The sequence below is a fragment of the Larus michahellis genome, chromosome 1 (assembly GCF_964199755.1).
Source record: "Larus michahellis chromosome 1, bLarMic1.1, whole genome shotgun sequence".
Classification (NCBI taxonomy): Eukaryota; Metazoa; Chordata; class Aves; order Charadriiformes; family Laridae; genus Larus; species Larus michahellis.
In genome coordinates, this window is record NC_133896.1 from 28,024,855 (window position 1) to 28,045,559 (window position 20,705).

Consider the following 20,705-nt stretch of genomic DNA (forward strand, 5'->3'; position numbering starts at 1 on the left):
AAAAATGTCATTTTTTGTTGGGAAGAACCTTCCTGAGTCAGATCCTGAACCACACATTAAGACTGTTTTGTGCTTTCTTTGTTGAGAAACAAATGACATCGCTTTCTGTTTCTTTATCGAGAAATAATGGACTTTTCTTCATAGAATCATAGAATGGTTTGGGTTGGAAGGGACCTTAAAGATCATCCAGTTCCCACCCCCCTGCCATGGGCAGGGACACCTCCCACTAGACCAGGCTGCTCAAAGCCCCATCCAGCCTGGCCTTGAACACTTCCAGGGATGGGGCATCCACAGCTTCCCTGGGCAACCTGTGCCAGTGTCTCACTATCTGCACAGTAAAGAATTTCTTCCTAATATCCAATCTAAATCTCCCCTCCATCAGTTTAAACATGAGGTTTGTTCACATGACGTACAAGGAAAAAGAAGTCAGACAGGAGCTACCATTAAACATCGTTTTATTGTAGTCTTTAATGTACATGCAGAATTAAAAAAAGTGTCAGTTATATCTGTAAGCATATAACAACAATGTAAATGTCTCGGATCAGCAATGTATTTGGATTAGGGACTAATAACTCTAAGTGAACAGACATCTTTCAGGATATACAATTTATATGGTAAATCAAGGTTTTCTTCAGAGTGATTTTCCTCATAAAAAGATAAAATATTTCTTGTTTACAATCTCGCTTGTTTTTAATACTGAAAAAATCTATAATAGTACACTCTCCATTATGTACATAGAAAAACATAAAACTATATCCATACCAGTGTCTGTTTTAAATGCAAACAATAGTAGTTAATAGCTTTGTAACTTTTTTGTGCACCCTTTCCCCTCTCCTCCCTCCCCTCCCCTTAAAAAATGCAGCATTTCCTAAAGTTTTCAATGCTTTGGCAGAAACTGAACCGAAGGCACTCCCGTGTTAAGTAAAGCCATATGTGAAATATCAGCGCTAAATAAAAAAGCCGTAGGTGTACCAGACAGCTCCAAGCTCATCCCAAGGGCCAAATCTTGCACTCTCCGAGGTCAAGAACTGGTTTGCTGGAGATCCCAACTGGAGCAGGCTCAGGCCCCAGCTCGGTTTACCATAAAGCTGATTAGCCTCACAACTATTTTTTACAAATGCTTCACGCAAACCGTACGAGGATGCAGAGAGCACCTCTGAACACAGTACTATCACGAGGGCAAAAAAAGCTCCTGCAGGTCACAGCATCAGAACGTGTGGCAAAGGCCTCGCTTTCCGGGCCTCGCACTTCGCAACACGGCAGTTTCACACAACACCCTCCGTTTAAGACTTCCCGATGCGGCAGCTCAGCTAAAAAAATGCACAAACCAACCCACAAACGTGAAGTTTCTAAACCCACCCCTTGCGACGGGTTGGTTTAGACTCCGCAAAGTGTCAATTCTCCTGAAAATAATCTGCGCGCTAGTGGCGTGGGCAGGGAAGCTTTGGAAGTGGACAGAAAAGTTTCTCCTCTCAGGGGCAGCTCCTCCTTGGCCTCATGTGGCTTGTGTTTGGCACACCTTCATTTTTCTTGTAACCCAGGGCTATCTCTGGCATACCCGCGATATGTATTTATATGAATACTTTGCAAAAAATTACAAAAAAAAAAAGAAGCCTATGAGAGAAGCACCTAAATGCTCGCTAAGGGATGTGTCGTAAGTCACAGTCGGGAAAACATTTCCATAATGACCAGTTTTAGTCCTCAGCTGCAGCCTGCTTCTGCAATCCTAGCAAAGGCTGAGCAATGACTGGATGCAAACTTCCAAGAGAGAATGAGACAGAAAAGCACCGACTGAAGCTTTTTATGCACATGAAAAGCTTTCCCGTGTCAATGTCTCCAACCTGATAAAGTGTTAGATTTTTGGGACGTGTATTAGTTTAGTAATTTGTTTACTTGAACTAATTTATTCGTAGTGCACCATATCTGACCGTGACTGTAAATAGCTGCAGTCAAGTGACAATCCAATTGAAAAAGAACATTCTGCTAAAACCTGCCAGCTGGTCACGATCATTCTGCTGCAATAGCTCCATGCTCTTTGGCCACAATAAAATGAATGGCTTTATAGCGTTGGAAAGCATTTTTGTCGTTCTTCAGTATCACTGTGAATTTATCTCACAAGGAATGAAGGGTGAGAGAAAAAGCCATCCAACAACACTTCAGTCTCTGGATTGAATGGCCAACAAAATGATACGCAGCTGGCATGGAAGAATAGCCATTTAAGGTTAGTTTGAAATGCAGACTGAAGGGGAAAAAAAAAAAAAGCAGCAAGTAGTCCAGTAAGAATTAATAGTAGAAAAGAAACTGAGCAAGTGATTCTTTGTTTTGGGCCAGTATATCCACCACCAGTTGCTGTATGTTGCTTTTGGAAACACGAAACTGGCACCAAAACACTCCAAACAACACAAAACCCCCACCCCCTTCTTAGGCTGATGGCTCTCCTTGAAATGTCCCTCAAATCTCTTTCCGTACTGTGGCTCGGATGCTGCTGAACATTTTGCCTATGGCCTCAAAGAGTGGGTCGCAGAACGTGTGGATGCAGATGGAATAGACGCGGCTAATGCACTGGATCTCAATCAGGTAGCTCCTTATGCACGGCACCACTGCCCAGATGTGCAGGAATGACAAAATGGCAAAGTAGATGCCCCAGATGAGAGCCATAGGAATGCCAAAGATTGCTGACAGTAAACGATAAAACCAGTATTTCGTTACAGTGAAGGTGGTAAAACTGGCCTTCCAAATCCCATCAAAGCTGTGTGTTCCCTCTGGCTCAGCAATCACATCTTCAAAATCAATCTGCAGCAAAGAACACAAAGTCAGGTCAGTCAGACATTCGCGTCAAGGGTGGATTCCAGAAACACCTTTCCTGGAGAGCAATGGTCCCCGGCAACAAAACACCGAAGCACGTACTTCCGACGTCCCAACACGATTCAACCCATTTTAGCACAGCATTTAAGCCATGAATCTTCAGTAATTATCTTTCTCCAGTGACTACCAGGGAGCCTTGATAACAAGCTCAAGATTAAGACATCTAACTTCTAGATGGAGATGTCGACAAAACTGAATATATTTTCCTCATCTCCTACAGCCCTAAGGATACGCAGTGCCCTTGAAGTCTACTTAAGGCACAAACCAGGTGAGCAGAATCATCACGCTTTCATTGCCTAACGTAACTGTTTCACATCTTTATGAATAGAATAAATGCAGTCGCTACTCTGACTTTTTACATACCTCAAGCATGTATGAATAAAATGGGTTTTATTCGTCCACATTTTCCCATCCTTCCTTGTTGAAATCATTGCTGAATTTTGACAGTGAATAAAGGGTGAGGCTAGCTATTTAAATACATACTTTGAAACAGGCACAGATAGTTCTTATTAGACTGAAAAATAAAATGTTGGATTTTGATCTGCATCAGGTGGAGCTCCTCCTTAGTCTGAAAGGGTTAGGGAGCTCTTTCATCTTATTAAACATATGGAGGGCCTTCACGTTAGAACCATTTTGTTCTATCCTATCCTGTTTACGTGCTAACACTCTGTTCATGAAAGACAAGGCCAGAAGGAACATAGTCTTCCACATATTTCACAGTTTTGGCTATTCCTAAATTGTTCAGAAAGTTACCTAAGGAAGCAGTGCATTCCAACAGGCATATTTTACTGCTCTCTGTTGAAATACCGAGCTATTCAGGAAGCTTAATTGTCATAACATTTCTATTAGAAAATTAACAGAATTACGATGATGGTTCAGCCCCTTGTCACACGAACATGCGTTTGATATAACCCACAATACGGGATATTTAATTTAGCTAGTACAACCAATTGTAGAGGTACTGCATTCAACAGGAAAGAGAACATCACAACACTATTCCTCTGCAAGAAACTAAATGACTGTTTAAATCAAACGAAAGGAAAAAAAGAAATTGCATTCCTGGGACTGGATCCCAAAGTGAGATGCTGCTGCTGACGTAAGTGAAGATTTACAGGCACGGGGTAAATATGATACGGGTCAGCAGCCTCAGAACCTCGGGCAATAGTACCTTAGCATGCTGAATATACATATACACTCAGTATAAGTATTGCTTATACTGTAGGAAAAGGCTTACAATCACTTCTTTTAATCTAAAATACACATAACAATTGGAAAGAACTCCTCCCTCTCTCCTGTTGAATCTTCAATCACTTCCAAACAGAAGGGAAAAATGCTGTAAAACCGCTGGACTTTGCAGTTTCTTAAACAAAAAAGATAATTCCAAAGCAGAAGTGCACAGTTCAGGCACAATTTACTTGAACAGACTGAAAGTCTTCGGGAGGAAATTTCTGAATCAGCTGTGATATCAAATATTTTGAATGCCTAATGTCAAGCTGGCTTGATTCAACGTATTGCTGGTGATACGGAACACACCTCAGCACTGTGCACTTGCCCGTAAAGGCCTGCAGAGCCAAAAGCTGAAACCAGACAGCGTAATTTTAAATAACAGCTACAAAAAACGAAAATGAAGAGAGTCTGAATCACAGTTCTCCTCTGCAATAGTTCTACAGGTATGCAATAACCTCTGCTTCTGTAGGTTGTGCACATGAATTTTTGGTACAAATCTCAGAAAACAGTTTCCTTGAAACCAGTGTCTAAAGACGACACAGAAAGTACACTACAGTCACTGCTGAGTGAAGACAGCAAATTGGAAATTATTTGGGCTCTGTACTTTCAGTGGGTGTGAGACTGAAGCTCTGGTGGAAGTAATTCTGGGAAAGGCATCACAGGCAACAATATCTCTCTATTTTCATTGTGGCATTATTAGATATAAAAGTTCATGTTTGGGGACCACACAACTGACCGAAAATTAGCTTTATGAAGTATATTGACCATAAAATAATTACAGAAACATAATTAAAAGTTAGCTACAGTCTAGTAAGACAGGGCAAGGAACTTTCCTGGATGTATTGTGATCTTTTTACCAAATGAAACAATCAAATGTCTTTGTATCAATCACGGGATTTTAGGACTGCATCATGAAAGAAAGAAGAAAAGGTTGTAGATGTATACCTGGAGAAGTCAATAATATTTACTGATGATGGCATCTAATTGTCTTACAGCTATCCCTGTCCTCCCCAGATGGTGTCAAGATCTGTATCTTGTTCACTGAAACCAATCTCATTCAACTGAACGCTGAGAAAAATGTATGCCTGAGTTTATGGAGCAAGTATATTTTATTTTTGGAATACACAAGCAGGCATACTTATAGTATCTGTTTCTGCAGCTATTCAAAAGCAAACTTTTTGTTGTAGCCCATATCCCATGCTAGCTCATTTTCAAAGAGAATGGGTGTTCTTGGCTTATCATCAGTGTTTGCCTTGAAATCAGATAATATAAATATCCAGATGATGGCAACCCCCAAGATGATTATAGCAAAAAAAAGCTGCTTTTCAAAAAACGCTACTACACGAAGACTACGTTTTTTTCTCATAGGTTAAGTATAGCCTTCTTATTCTGAAACTTCTGGCAACTTATGGCATGCTTCCCACCAGCTGATGTGACCATTGGCAGAGACAGTTTGTTCACGCAGCCATCACACTGCAGTTCGGTGCATCGAGGACTACTGAGGGTCGCATCTAGAGTCTTTTTATTCAATTTGGTTGTGGCGGAGTCTATCTTGTATTTTTTCAACTGGCCCATAAGGGAAATATTAAATCTCAGCAGGAAAGCAAGTTCGCATTGAGCTCCATCAGCCTTTTCATGGTTACATCTTTAATTTAGCTCAGCGGGGCCTATTTTTATCAGCAAAGCCTGCTTTTGGCATGCAAAAAGAGACCATAGGTTAATGTGAAGTTTCTAGAACTTTTAAAATAAATAGTAAGACTGGCCTGTAATTTGATTCCTTTCAAAATAATTCATTATAGTGAATGCTGTACCGAAAAATGGAAGCCAGTAAACTCATTGGTTTTCAAATCAAATAGTAAACTTTCTGCAATCATGATTCTCAATAACTAATGTTTTTAGCCTGCTGTGTGCTCCAAGATGTCCACGGAGTTAATCCTGGGGAGCTGACAGAAGAATCCTGCCATACAACATTTCCAGATGGACAGCCCTGTCCTCATTCCAGGAGATGATGCTAATATTAGAACATTTATGATATATCTTTGGCCAGGATTTCCCAGCTCAAGTCATACACTGTTGTCCTAAAAGTACTCAGGAATCAATCTGCCTGTGAGAAGAAAATAGCGGTGTATTTGTGCCACTAAAAATTGTCAAGAGGTTACTTTCTTGGAGTAATTTTAACAGCTGTAGAAATGCTTCTACCAATGCACACAACCTGAAGAGATGGTGCTGTAGGAACCACAACTGATGCCTCACCATCATCTTTCCTATTTCATTATTCCTCAAGACCCATGTTCCCCTTTGAATAAGGGAGATACTAAAGTGAATTTGAGAGTGAAAAGTGAGAAAAACTCTAAAATCACTCAGCTGAATACAGTGTTAAAATGAAGCTGCTACCTCCCTGAAAGCCATGAAATTACGTACATGTCAAGAGAGTCCAGCTACGACACGAACGCGAACTTCTGCGGTGCTGTCCAAACTCAGACTCACCCGCAGCCGTGCACAGCCTAAATAAAGACTTGAGGTAATCTGGGCTCTTCTACTTCTCAACAGATCACGTACAGATCCACTGGCTGGGAAACGCTCTATTTGTTTCACTGTTCAGGCAGTACAGATAAGTCCTTACGCTGCAGGAACTGAGATATCACCCAGATTCTTCCTGCACTGAACCACTCCCATCAAAGATCCTGTTTTTAACTCCCAGGGATCAGTCCTCCACAGGCAGCAGAAGGAATAGGTGACTGGATGCATTTTGCCGTGCTGTGGGTTACATTTACCCCACTGGGATCGCTCACTCCTCGGTCTCGTCTCTCACTGTCTTCTGGTTTTTAGTTCAGCAACACTCAGTGACGGTGAGTGTCACTGGACTGATAACGGGAGTCCAACTGAACTAAATAAAGTAAAAATAGGACTGAGAGGAGAAAGAGAAGGGGCCAGAAATATGATCCTAGGGAACAAAGATACTCTAATTTCTGGAAATGAACCTAACTGGCTTGCAAGGACAAGATACCTTTTTTTAGGGTATTGTTCTCGACGCCACTTTTGACAAAGCATTGTGTGCATGTAAATCTGTGAAGACCTCTGTTTCATCTACATAAAGGCACGCTTAGGTTACGCACAGGTCTTTTTCGGTACATTTCAGTGTGCGGTTTGTTCCTCCAGAGCTGTCAGGGTGTGCTGTGAAATCAGGGTGAGGCATTTGCCAAGCTCATGAAAACACAGGCACGTTCACTTGTGACAAGGAGAGAAGTAAAGGAAATTTGTTTTGACCCTCCAAAGGATGCTAATAACTCACTACAGCCTTCTGTTTCAGCCAAAGCTATTAAACACTATCAACTGCTGTTCCATGCCTACAATACACTTCCTGACTTCAGCTATTCTTTGTTTCCTACTATTCAGTTTGGTAAAGCCAGTTTTTACATTGCTTGAAGCTTTTGTCTGATTCTGCTATGAGAATTACTGCAGCTTCTTTTGCTCTGCATGTGTTTATTAAACCTTCATCAGGAAATTAAGGAACCTGCTTTGATTCTAATACAAGAAAAGGAAAGAGCATGGGGAATTTGTCTTCTTTTTTTCCAAGTCTGTTTAAAGAAAAAAACTATCAATTAAAAAAGCTTAACAGTGTGAAGTTACTGCTTTTTCTAAAAAAAAAATCCCAGCTTACTCAAGTATATAAGCTTTATATATGAAAGTAGTTGACCTGTTGACTGTGTCGCTTTAGTCCCTCTGTATCCAAACTTGGCAGGCTGGAAAAGTGTGTCAAACGCCAACCCCCAGGTGCCTACTTACCAGTTCTGCTTCTCCTCAAAAGTTTGTTCTCTGAGGTACACATTATCCATGACATCACAGAAAAATTTACTGTGCTGGGTCTATCAGGAAAAATTATTAGGGCCATCAGCATTTTATGGGAGCTTTGACCTATGCCACATTTCTGTGATTGTAACTGTAATTATTCAAACCTTCGTGTGTGGTAGCTGTGTGCTGCTACTCTGCTCACTGCGTGCAGTTCGCACAGAGAGGCACCACCGCTCCTCCACTGAGGAGGAACCCCAACAAGCACTGAGGATGCCTACATTTTCGAGTGCCATCTATACCTTTAGCAGCCAGTGAAGAGATGCTCAGATCCTTACTGGATCTCTCTTGATTGATCACTAATATCCTGAACCAAGCAAGCCATTTAAATACGCACACAACTTGAAAAACGTGACCCGTCCCACTGATGTCAATACGCTTACATGCTCTGCCAGACCAGGGCTATAGTCTAGTCTGAATATATATTTATACAAGAAGGAGTCACAAGCTAGTTTTCTTTACATTTTTAACACAGAGTATGGGAACTGTCTTTACTGCTTACCCTGTGCTGCTTTTAAACTGGTTTTTCCCTGACATCAAGACTGTAAGTAGAATACTGCTTCACCACATTATATTGTGTCCCTGTAAAGACCTGGAATAGACCTATAGAAAAAGGCAGATGTGATCTTTTTCTCTGTTGTGATAAATGCAACTTGTAAAATTTCTGAATGCATTCAAGGTCCTTTAAAGAAACACTCAGCAGAAGAAAATGTATAAAAGATCATGAGTTACATTTGGGAGGTGATGTTCGGGACAGATGCAGCACTACAAACTTTGTAGAAGGCTGTGGTGTGTTATTAAAACTTAGAAAATGCATAAGCATATGAGATTGTTATTAGTTTTTGTACTTCCACATACTATTTGAAACTTAAAAATTGACAGTTACAGTGCTTGGAAAACAAAGGCATCACAGCAGAAGCAAAAAACCCCTAAGCAATAAGCTCACAACTATTCTGTTAAACCAGTGACATCAGCTAATCATCTAAATGTTTCCTTGACCCTTTGAAATATCACATTTCCATATCGGCTGGTGCTTGTCTTGCTGACCACTACCACAGTTTATCAGAAAATGATGAAAAAGCCTATTAGGTTGTTTCTACTGAATCCAAGGGAAAGAGCATGGGATGTGCTGGGATTCATAGGGGTAAGGTTGTTCTTCTTCCTTCCCTCACCGCCCAGACACCAGGAGACTTCACTATTTTGAAGGTGTAGGGTGTTGCACATGGTAGCACTTCACAGCTGCAAGGCTACCTGAAAAAGGAATAGGAGGACACGGGGCTGTCAGTATTGCAAAGGGGTCTGATGCTCTCCCTGAGGATGCACATCCTCACCTTGGTTGCATGGGGTTACAGGAACTTGAACAGTGTCTTCACTTGTTTCTACTCTAAAAAGTCATTCAACCTTTTAAGAGTTTACCTGCAGTTATGTAGAGAAGATGCTACTTCGTTCCTGAAAACATACAGCTTCATGATGCCTAGATGTTCTATTTCCTTTAGAAGACAGGCTGAGAGAGTTTGGGTTGTTCAGCCTAGAAAAGAGAAGGCTCTGAGAAGATCTTATAGCAGCCTTCCAGTACTTAAAGGGGGCCTACAGGAGAGATGGGGAGGGACTCTTTATCAGGGAGTGGAGCGATAGGGCGAGGGGTAATGGCTTCAAACTGGAAGAGAGGAGATTTAGATTAGATATTAGGAAGAAACTCTTTACTGTGAGGGTGGTGAGACACTGGAACGGGTTGCCCAGAGAAGCTGTGGGTGCCCCATCCCTGGAAGTGTTCAAGGCCAGGCTGGATGGGGCTTTGAGCAGCCTGGTCTAGTGGGAGGTGTCCCTGCCCATGGCAGGGGGGTTGGAAGTAGTTGATCTTTAAGGTCCCTTCCAACCCAAACCATTCTATGATTCTGTGATTCCTTGCTAATCCTTGTCTTCAACAGCAAACATTATGTGCTGTCAGGTGTATTATAAAGCCAAAAGTCATTCTATTCCAGAGTATTTATATAAGCCTCAGGCTATAGCACTGGGTGGCTACAAAACACATCCAGCAGTGTTCAGAAACGGGATAAGTTCCATCACAAGACAAGAAATCACCTTGACTCTTGGTATGGTGGCAAGGATCTAACAAGGGAACCCCATGAGCCCCTCCTGGGGTGCAGCAAGATTAGGCTCTGCCCGTCAGCCTTGAATTCTGCCTTAGAGCTCGCCACCGTTTTAGGGACTGGCCAGATCGATGGGCACAATGCTCATTCCTTTGCACAAAACCAGAGATGCCTCGAGTGCAGATGGCCAGGACCGTAGTTTTTGTGTAAGGCTGGTTAAATGCAGAAAAATGACAAACAAGTAATTGCTAGGCAAAAGAAACCGTACAGAAGCAAGCAGAACTGTTCCACCCCAGCTACTGGTTCAAACTGGCCAATGACTTTGCCTTACATTCCCTGTCGCCCGGTGCCTGCTTTCCATAATATGGCACGAAAAGAGTGTTCTGCTGGCACACCTCTTAATGGAAATAGTGAATCTTTCCTGTGTACTACAGAGTATGCCAGAAAAGCAAACAATGCTTTAACAAACAAGGATATTCATGTCGGAAAGTAGATTTGAAGGACTACACTCTTCTAGCCAGAGAATAAAACCAGTCTGGTCAGGAGTGACCCCTACTGCGCACATAACAAATATTCAACTGGGTGGTGATGGATTTTAAACAATGCCATGACTTAGAAAAAGGCTGTGATTGCAGGTTACCTTTTCAGAAAGTAAAAATCAATGAAAATAGCCAAAAAAATAATTCGCTTCTAATTACTGAGAGAACAACGTCCTGCTGCCTGCCTATGCTGAACTGCTGATGACAGACCAGAAAAGCCCTGGTGATGGGCTTTGTTTTATCAGATGGGCAGGCTCATCGAAATCTGCGGAAGTGCTCGTGCGAAAAACGTGACTGATGCCAACGGGTCAGCGCTGTAACAACCAGCCGTTCCTCCAGAGAGCTCTTCCTGAAGCACTTGCCCGTCCTGTCTCGGGATAAATCCAGCAGAAGGAAAGCCGAGCAGCTTCAAGGAGACATCTGCACTCCTCTGAAACGCAGCGGAACTTCCTGTGCAGGTGGGCATGTCATGTCAGCCAGTTCCTTGGAAAATACGTTGCCGTTGTCAGAGTAGGCAGAAAATAAAAGGGCTCTTTTCCTCCCTGGAAACGGGGTGTCTGGGAGGTTATTGCTGTTTTCCCCAAGAGAAACTCTAAAGAAGCTTTCTTCATTTTCGTATTTATTTCATGTCCCACAGTTCCGTGTTTGATACAGCTATTTTAGCAAAGAACTCTGATACGTCTGTGTGTATGTACATCCACATGTCTGTCCATCTGTATGTTTAAAGAGGCATATTAATCACCAAGAACGCCGGGGGGAAAGTTTTGACTGCACTAAAGATAATGGGAATTCTTTTATTGATTCCAGTGGGGTCTGGAGTTAACCAAAATCCAGAAACATTAATAAAAGTAAAGATATTCTGTAAACAGATTCTATATTATACTTTCATATTATATTTTATTTTATACATATAAATATAATATATTTCTATATATGATATGATATGATATGATATGATATGATATGATATGATATGATACGATATGATATGATATTACATTATATTACCCTCAATGCAGGTTTGTAGACCTGCTACTAAGATAATAAACTGCTATAAAGTATAACTTTTCAGAACTTGCTCTAGCTTCATCCCTGCTAAATTTAGGCACTAATGGGAAATGGAAATATGGTGACCTTAGACTCTTTACTAGTGCATGGAGAGAGACAAGCACCTTTGGAGGGTGCTTTAGATCTGGAAACCACTTTTTTCTCTTTCTCATTTGTAAAAGCAGGCTAAGGAGAGGAGACCCTTAACTACACATACTACCCACAGACACATTCCTGTTAACTGCCGCAATTCTTTTTAGCAAATTTGTATAACTTGTTCTCACCTCTTCCCTCATTTCTGCCTGAATACGCTTACTGCTGACTGTGAGTGTGCAGCGATGCCCTGCTGCCTTTTTCTTTAAAAAAAAATTGCCTCTTCATTTCTCCTGTTAGAAGGTTTCTTTCTTATGGAGGATCTTAAGTTACTGATCCTTAAATATGAGGTAATTACTTCTTTACTATTTCATAAAAATCAAGATATCATTAGTCTACAGTTCTGGTCTTGTCATGAACTACACTAGAACAGAGATATATGAACATGGACTTCAAAACCAACAGGAGACTATATGGCTGAGGTCTACAGGAGGTATTAACCTCATCTTGAGGAAAAACTGATTTTTTTTTCTTTGTAGCATTTGTTTGAATTCTGAGAAGAGATTTCAAAGCTGACAGAGGAAGTGTTGCAATCCGTCTATGAGACTCCCTTAGGCTTTTTTGGAACTCGGAGTACAAATTCAGCACAGCGGGAGTCTGGAGAGGGAACGTGATGCTTTCACCTTCAGCTGTGAGAGCATCTTCTCACTTCCTATCCACATAGCTGAATTTATCAGTTGCCATTTATTTCAAAATAAAGCACATGGACCAAATAAATAGAAGACGACGAACAAACCTCATCCTTGTACAGCCCCACTAACAACTACAGCACAGCTCCTTGATTATGTTGAATAAAATCAGGTGCAAGTTTTATCAATTAATGTGTTCATTAGAGTGGGGATAGTGGCACTGAAACTATTTGTCCTTTTCAATGCTTATCTCATGACATAATTTCTGACAAGAATGATATTGCATAAAATTCAAAGTTTGTTTTGAAACCATCAAAAGACATTTTCATAAGAAATCTGCCAGAAAAATATAAAGGGACTAACGGAGTTGAACCGGCATCCCCAGTAAATCAAATGAAATTAAATGTCATTAACTTCTCTTTCATCTTCAAAATAACAAATCCTTTTTAGTCCGAGATGGTATTTATTATTGTTGTTTGTCTAGAAAAGAAAAGAGAGATGGTAGTTCTGGATCAAAAAGCTCAAAAAAATCAATTGCCGATGTAGATTTCATCCCGCTGTCTGTTTATTACAAGGGTATTTGAGAGCTGTGGGAAATGCAAACTTATTTTAGTTTAGAACTATATCTCTCTTCAGTTTTCCAGAGATCATAAGTTTTATGGAATCATCCAAGTTCATTTGTATTTTCTTCTCTCTGTTGCCTAAAATACAGCAAAGATCAAATTCTCACTGGGGACCTCATGGGCAGACCACTCTATCATACACATTTTCCCTCTTCCCTCTGGAGATTTTTGGATTTTGATATTATTTGTTTTTGTTTTAGACATCCATACTCTCTGCAACAGAAGGCTGTATTTCTGTCCATATAGTGGGCTAAAAATTCTAAAATTAATTTAATTTTTTCTTATAGTTTTCCAACGTATAATCTGAATTCTGTTGAATTTATCAGAAACTAAAAGTATTTGTCTCCTCTGAATCTGAGATCACAGAATCACAGAATGGTAGGGTTGGAAGGGACCTCTGGAGATCATCTAGTCCAACCCCCCTGCCAGAGCAGATAGCGTCCAATAATTTCTAACAAAAGGAACATCCATGCTGAATCGTTGGCTCTGTCCCCATGGCCATCAAATGAAGATTTTCCTATGGAGTTATGAGTCATGTTCGTCGTGCTAAGCAAGAAGGCAGTGCATAAGGCTTTAATAATACTATGAGCTTAAATGCAAACACATTTTTTTGAGCAAGAAGCTTTCATTAGGACAAATGCCATTACTATCTGTAATCTTATGGACATTCAGAAATTCCATGTCTGGAAACTCCTAATTAATGTGCAAGAAAACTGTTTTTCAGTCCTCATATAAACTGGCATTCATAATAACTCGAGTTTTTAATCTCTCACTCCTAGACTAGCTTTGGAAGAAATATTTAGAACAGAATTGTATCACGTGGATAGCCGAAGTCAAACATTTGAACATTCTTGCATTTTACATCTAAACCCCACATTAATATGATACAAAGTTTCAGAAGCATTTCATTTAAAAGCAGAAGTGTAAAAGTACAGTGCCTTGTCTAAGCTATATCGTTATGCCTAAACTCTGTGATGTGAATCTGCCTCCAGACACATCTGACTTCCATCACTGCCAATAGCAAGAGCCCAGATGACAAGCTTGGATTAGAATATACACACACACACATTTATATTGAGATATTGATATTGATGTATTTAAACATGCATTTATATTGATGTATTTAAATGTATATCTCTCTCTCTATATCTCTCTCTATATATATTTTATATATCTATATCAATATCTGTATCTATATCTATATATTTGCGCCAGGGGAGGCTTAGACTGGATATTAGGAAAAATTTTTACACTGAAAGGGTTATGAAGCATTGGAACAGGCTGCCCAGGGAAGGGGTTGAGGCACCATCCCTGGGGGTATTTAAAAGAGGGGTAGACACAGTGCTTAGAGATATGGCTTTGTGATGGTTTTTGTCAGAGTTAAGTTGATGGTCGGACTAGATGATCTGAAAGGTCCCTTCCAACCTAGGTGATTCTATGATTCTATGATTTTCATGGGATTTTTAACAACATCTGAAAACAAAGAACAGGGATCTGCATTAAATGTAATTTAATTCCTTGTTTCAGAAAAAGCACCTGACTGAGCTCTGCTTTTCTCTCGCTTTACCATGTTGAAGAGCAGAACTCTGTTCCTTCCAGGTTGACGCCTGCTGTCACATCAGAGTGACAGCCCACAACGCCTTAGCCCTCCCACCTGAAAAGAGCAGGGGACGATGCCTGCTTTCCTTCCAGGAGGTTCTCAGGTGTGGAGATGGAAGATGCTCTGCCTAGTCATCTCTGCATCTTATACCATGCTCAGCGCAACAGGGAGGGACCGTAACTGTGAAGGATTAAATAAAATGGCAAACTGCTTTTTAAAAAAAACTCTCTTTTTATTAGAAAGCCGTAGAAATTGTAAATGGCTTTAAAATGGCTGAGCAATACTTTCCTCCCTCATGCCCACATAAGGGTGTTATGGTATTTGTCAACATCTGACTAAAAATTCCAGACTTTTCCTTGCAGCGAGCTGAATTGCCCTTAACTGCATTAGCTTTAAGTGGAAGGCATGAATACGTAACTGTTTAAAACTTGGTACAAAAGCCCTGCATCCTTACATCTGTAGCCAAGTACTGGAATTTTTTTTTCCAGAAAGAAAAGGACTCTTACGCAACAAACAGCAGATAGACACCACTTGTTTAAAACAAAATAATAATTATGTTCTGGATGGTAAACCAGGCACGGGCCTTTCTTCCTGGCACACCACTGTAGGAAAAAGCTATAATCTGGCTGCAGATGTGACTGCACCTTTGGTCCTCAGTACTCCCAAAGGAATAGACTTTGCAGGGCTGGCTGCAAGGTCCATCCCCATCCTGAGCAAGGAGCAAGGAAGTACTGAGAAGCGCAAGCTGCAGGAACACTGTTTCCCTCCTCTGCTTCTTTTTCTAAATTCAGTAAACTTTGTGCAGACTTGACCACAGATACTTTGAGAAACTCTGAACTCGAAAGAGCTGAAAGGCTGTAATTTAGCCATGCTCCGGAAAACACAAATAGTGTGCTGGGAAACAGGAAGAGCAAAGGCTGAACTTCAGGCACCTTCATGTGAATCCTCCATCATCAGGGAATGAATGAGAGAAAAAAAAAACACCCGATGAGCTTTCTATCCTGTTTGTTGCATCTCATCACACATAAATAAAACCTGTGTGACACAAGTCCAGGAGCAGAATCATTCAGTGAAAGACGTATTAAATAGATACAGCTGTGCGGCAAAATAGCCGCAAAATAATCACCAGACTGACTCCCGGAGAGCTCTCGGGCCCACAGAGGCTGCTTCTCCCTCGCTAGATTCCCTCCTTGCCTCCTGCATGACCAGCCAACTTCAAAAGCCAGTGCGTGAAGGCATGGGACCACCGTTGCACGTTCTGTCCCCGTCAAGGTGACGCACGAGGACAGTCGTGTGAGGAAGAAACTCCTTCCTTTCTGCTCCCCGCTGAAGGAATTGGAACAGGAAGGAAATTCTGGTGATTTTACTAGATCGTGCTTCCTCCAGCACAGAGCTGCCAACTCCGTTGTCTGCAGACCTCAGGTTGGGTAAGGCCTCGTTTTCCATCCCTCTTTGGACAGAAGTCCAATCATTCGCCCCACTTTTCTGGAAACCTCCCAGCACTTAGCTTCTACTTGGTAGATAATTTGAAGAGAAACCGTAAGTAAGCTGAGGTCACCAATACCTTTGGTATAAAGCTGCCCCGTGTGTCTAGCTTTTATTAAAGGATCTCGACGGGGTCTCTCCCCTGTTGCTGCCCGCGCCATGTATCTGCTGCAGGGGAAGCTGTGCAGATGCTGCATGTTGCACATCAAGGGAACGTGTCTCCTGCTTCTCACAAGCAAGGGTTATTTTTAAAATGTGCTATGGGAAGTATTTGGATGCAGACAACACTGAGGCCTTTTAGAGAGCTGCTTACAGAGCAGATTCCTCGTTCTCTGTCTAATCATTTCTGTTTCATGGCTGACTGATTTGTCCCCAGTTTCCATGCTATTGTGCCTCATAGTCAAGTGGCAAGAAATGCATTAAATGCTGGGTAAAAAGCAGAAGGTTCTGAATCTAGAAAAATGCAATGGCTCTAAACAAAACTGAGCTAAGCCTGAACCACACTTCTGGCATTACAACACTCCTGAACCTTTTTTTTTATTCTGATTCTCAGTACCTGACTGAGACTGGGATTTTTTACTCTGCCTGGATGTTTTACAGCTGAAGTAAGAAAGGCAGATGCATGACAGAAGGGGACCGCAGACTGATGGTTAAGGCAGGAGCTGAATCTGTGTATCTTCACCCCAAACCAAGCCTGTCCCCTACGTACTGGGGGGGGGGGTGTCCTGAACTTTATTGCTACGTCTAACAGGCTGAACCTGAAAGCAGTGCCCAAATAAACTCAAATTGTGGCAAAATTCCTATCTCTACTTTTCAGGTTGGACCTATCCTTGAAATACTTATCAAAATCAAAGTAATTCTTATTTATCCTTGTAAAAAGACTGAAAAATGTTGCTTTATGATGCCCACATTTTTCACAAATGCTGCTGGTTTTATGAGGCAAAACGGATCCTGTCTGGTTAACACCGAATTCATTTTGACACATTCCCGTGTCTTGATGCGACTACGTGCACTACCAGGAGCTCACTTGCTGATATAGAGGCAGTACCGGTATTCTGGTTGTTTGCTGGTTTTCAATGAATGTGTTGGTCCACAATTATTTCAAAAGGACAAACTGAAAAGCTTGTTTTTTTCCATTCCTATAATTCTTATTTTTCAACTTTCCTTTAGATGATTGGATGTAACAAACTTTCTTAATCATTGCCCCTGTGGGAGGCGGAGAAGGCAGGATGGGCTTTGTACGCTTCAGTTTCTTTCAAGTCCGTTAGGAGTTTTTTCCATCAGTGGTCTCCCTCTTTTCCCAGCAGGATCTTTCTTTCCCTAGTTAAGTTTGTGGACACCCGGATTCTGACTTGCTTGGGGGCTATGACTCACCCTCAGAAGGTTTGGTTGCTTTGGGGACTTCTTCTGTTGATGTACGCAATAAGCCGTGATGCAGCCTCATTCTTCAGCTCCTGCATTCCCTGTCTACTCAGCTGCTCCTCCATGGGTAGAAGAAAAAAGAATTGTTCCCTTCCCTTTGAGAATCAACCACTTTAATGGAAGTTTTGTGCCATTAGGTACACAGATGGTTTTTTTTCTAAACGAATAAAAACTTTGTGCCTTTTCTTTCTAGATTGCAAAGCTGATAATGGCTCTTTAAAGATACAGCCTGCTCTGAGAGAAAATCCTTAGCATTGAACCAGCACAATGGCTGGTCATATTCATCACCTTCAAATCACATTCATCACAAAATTGTGTTGAAGTCAGTGGAATTTAAGGTTACTTGGGCCATTGCTATATTACCAGCACATATAATGAATCATTTTACTGACATACATTCAGGAACCAGAGTCCAACCTTTTGATTGTCTGGAAACAATGTGATATTTCTCTTCTTCAATAAAGGGTCTTCCTGACCAACAAACATGGTGAACTGCGCACACTCTGACTCTGCTGGACACTAAATCAGCCAGTTAGTGGCTTAGTCACCCACTATGGCTGGGCAACTCCTGTTTTTCCTGGGTTCTGACAAGCCCAGATGACACCATCCTCAATTTTCACATGCGAAGTATAAAGTTTGTCTGCTAAGATGATCTCTATGAGTTTTTCTGACCAAAGTGCCTTCGAGCAAAAATCTCCATCGACCCTGATTTGTCACAACAGTCAAACTCTGAATCAAAAACCTGAATAAACAAACAAAAAAATCTAGCCAAGGGCACAGCTAGATTTTGCTTAGCTTATTTCCATTTATCACTTCTTGAGGGAAGGAAAAACACTCAGGGAAACAAAACGAAACAAGGAAACCGACCCAAAGGACCACCAGGATCCCTGATTTTGCACCCACTTGGCTTAGGCAGGGTGACCTGTCCCACAGGCCATGCCCAGCCCAGGCTGCGCTGGTTTGGTGCCGCCTCCCTGCCCTGCCTCTATACGTGCCCGAGGGAAGGAAAATCCCTCAGCCGGTGTTACAAACGGTCACGCAACATTTTTTTCCCCCCGGCTCCCGGGCGGGATGCCCCGGCTGCAGGGACTGACCCGCCGGCAGACAGCTGCAGGAGCCCCGGCTCCGGGGCGGCCCCTGCCCCGCAGGGCTGTCGCCAGCGCCCGTCCCGGCGGGGGGCAGCCCCGCAGTGCCCGGGGAACGCAGGGACAGCCCCGCCGCGGGATGCAGCCCCCATCCAGGGTGCAGCACGGAGCTCCAGCGGGCTGCCCTGGCCCTCTCCCCTGCACCCTCCCCCTTTTCTTTTAAAAAAGAAAAGATAAATAAATTAGGAACATATCTCTCCCCCCGCCACGGTCCCTTCCCTCTTGCAGCAGGTGGAGGGGAGCGGCTGCGGGCTGCTGTCGCCCTGCCAGTGCCCCGCGTACTCTGCCTCGCCCCGTCCCGCCTCGGTCCGTCCCCCCGTCCCCTCACCTTGACCACGTCGTCGTTGAGGTGCTTGGGGTCCCGGTTGACCAGGTCGATCTCTTTGGTGTGCACGTCGTGCACCGCCTTTTCGCTCAGCTCGTCTGCCATCATCTTGTTGTTGGGCTTGTAGATGTTGCCCTGCTCCCTGATGGGCGCCGTGTAGAGAAAGCCCTGCGGAGAGGAGGGAGAGGGAGAGCGGGCGGGAGGGGGGAGCCGAGCCGCGGAGGGCCGGGCCGGGCCGGGCCGGGCAGGGCGGGGGGGGCGGGTTGGGGGGAGGCGGCGGGTCCCGCGGGGAGCGGGGAGCGGCGGGAGCCTGGCTGCGGGGCGGCTCTCGCCCCGGCTATTTAACCGCGGCCGCGGGACGCACACCACACCCCCGCGGTACCGGGCACGGCGCTGGCTCCCGATCCCGACCCCGATCCCGCCGCCAGGCGTCCCCGACCCCGCACCGCCCCGCTCCGCTCCCCGCCGCGTTGCCCCAGGGCGGAGCGCGGCCGCCCCTACGCGGGGAGGGCGCGGGCAGCGCTAGCGCCCTCCCCGTACTGCCCTCCCCAGGCTACCATCCTTGTACTGCCCTCCCCAGGCTACCACCCCCGTACTGCCCTCCCCAGGCTACCATCCTTGTATTGCCCTCCCCAGGCTACCATCCTTGTATTGCCCTCCCCAGGCTACTATCCCCTCGCTACCATCCCTGTGCTGCCCTCTCCACTCTGCCGTCCCCATACTGCCCTCCCCACGCCACCATCCCCACGCTACCATCCCCATACTGCCCTCTCCACTCTACCACCCCCGTACCGTCCTCCCCACACCGCCCTGGCCGCGCCGACCGGAGCACGGGGCCCCCACCGTGCCCCCTCCACGCCGGCGCCCTCATCGTAGTGCCCTCACCACACCGCCCTCACTATACCGCTATGCTGCCCTTCCCGCACGGCCACCTCCGTGCCCCCTCCACGCCGGCGCCCTCCATATACCGCCCTCGCCGCGGCCCCGGTCCTGCCGCAGGGGACGAGCCCCTCCGGTCCCCCCTGCCCCGCTGTCCCTTGCCCGCAGGTGCCCGGTTGTCCGCCCTCCCCCGCCGGGCTGCCCACGCTCCTCCGCCGGGCCGGGGAGCGCGGAGCCGGGGGGCCGAGCCGCTGCAGGTACGCGGCGGGGAGGGCGGGAGGGCGGCGGGGCAGCCGGCGGAGCAGCTCGCAACCCCCCGACTCCGTCCCCACGGCGGTCCTACCTCCGAGTCTACGTATTTGGTACCGGACATGCTGCCGCGGGTTGGCTGGCGGCTCTGCCGCGCCTGTCTCTGCGCTACAACTTTGTAGGAGCGGAGGCAGGAGGATCCCGCGGTGCGGAGCCGGCGGCCGGGGGAAGGTAGCTGCCAGGGAGAGGGCTGGCGGCCGGCCAGGGGCTGCTCCCTGCCTTCGGCTGGGGTGGGTGACAAGCCGCGGTAGGGCCCGGCATATCCCTGGGAGCCGCCGGGGGTGGGAGGAGAAAGCAGCCCTGCCCCGGCAACCTGGAAGCGGGCGGACCCGGTCCCGGATGCTTGGGCCAAGCCGCGGGGGGACAGGGGACACGACAGGGACAGGGTCCCCTCCGCGCTGCCCTCCCTGCCCCGCCCGCCCCGCCACCCCCGGCACCGGGTCCCCGCCGCTGGGCTGCGGGGGGCGACGGTGCCTGCGTGCGGCCGAGCCGCCCGGGGCGGCGGGGGGGGGTGCGAA

The 20,705-nt window shown here is 44.8% G+C and overlaps 1 protein-coding gene across 2 annotated transcripts; it reads right to left on the bottom strand.

Annotated features, from left to right (window-relative positions):
• Window positions 1-438: 438 nt before the first annotated feature.
• Window positions 439-20,438, bottom strand: CAV1 (caveolin 1). 2 transcript variants are annotated; one of them, XM_074602982.1, is made up of 3 exons: window positions 20,222-20,438; window positions 19,003-19,167; window positions 439-2,793 (listed from the first exon to the last, which is right to left on the bottom strand). In XM_074602982.1, exons 1-3 carry the CDS (start codon window positions 20,249-20,251, stop codon window positions 2,452-2,454), a joined length of 537 nt encoding a protein of 178 aa, XP_074459083.1. In that variant the 5' UTR covers window positions 20,252-20,438; the 3' UTR covers window positions 439-2,451. The 2 variants fall into 2 exon arrangements, with proteins under 2 accessions (XP_074459083.1, XP_074458992.1); XM_074602891.1 differs by lacking the exon at window positions 20,222-20,438 and adding an exon at window positions 19,968-20,162.
• Window positions 20,439-20,705: the final 267 nt, after the last annotated feature.

Coding starts and splice junctions, on each gene's coding strand:
- CAV1 (XM_074602982.1), bottom strand. CDS start 20,251: ATGTCCGGTACCAAATACGTAGACTCGGAG. Junction 19,168..20,221: donor CCAAATACGTAGACTCGGAG/GTAGGACCGCCG, acceptor TCCTCTCCGCAG/GGCTTTCTCTACACGGCGCC. Junction 2,794..19,002: donor TCAACGACGACGTGGTCAAG/GTGAGGGGACGG, acceptor TCTTTGCTGCAG/ATTGATTTTGAAGATGTGAT.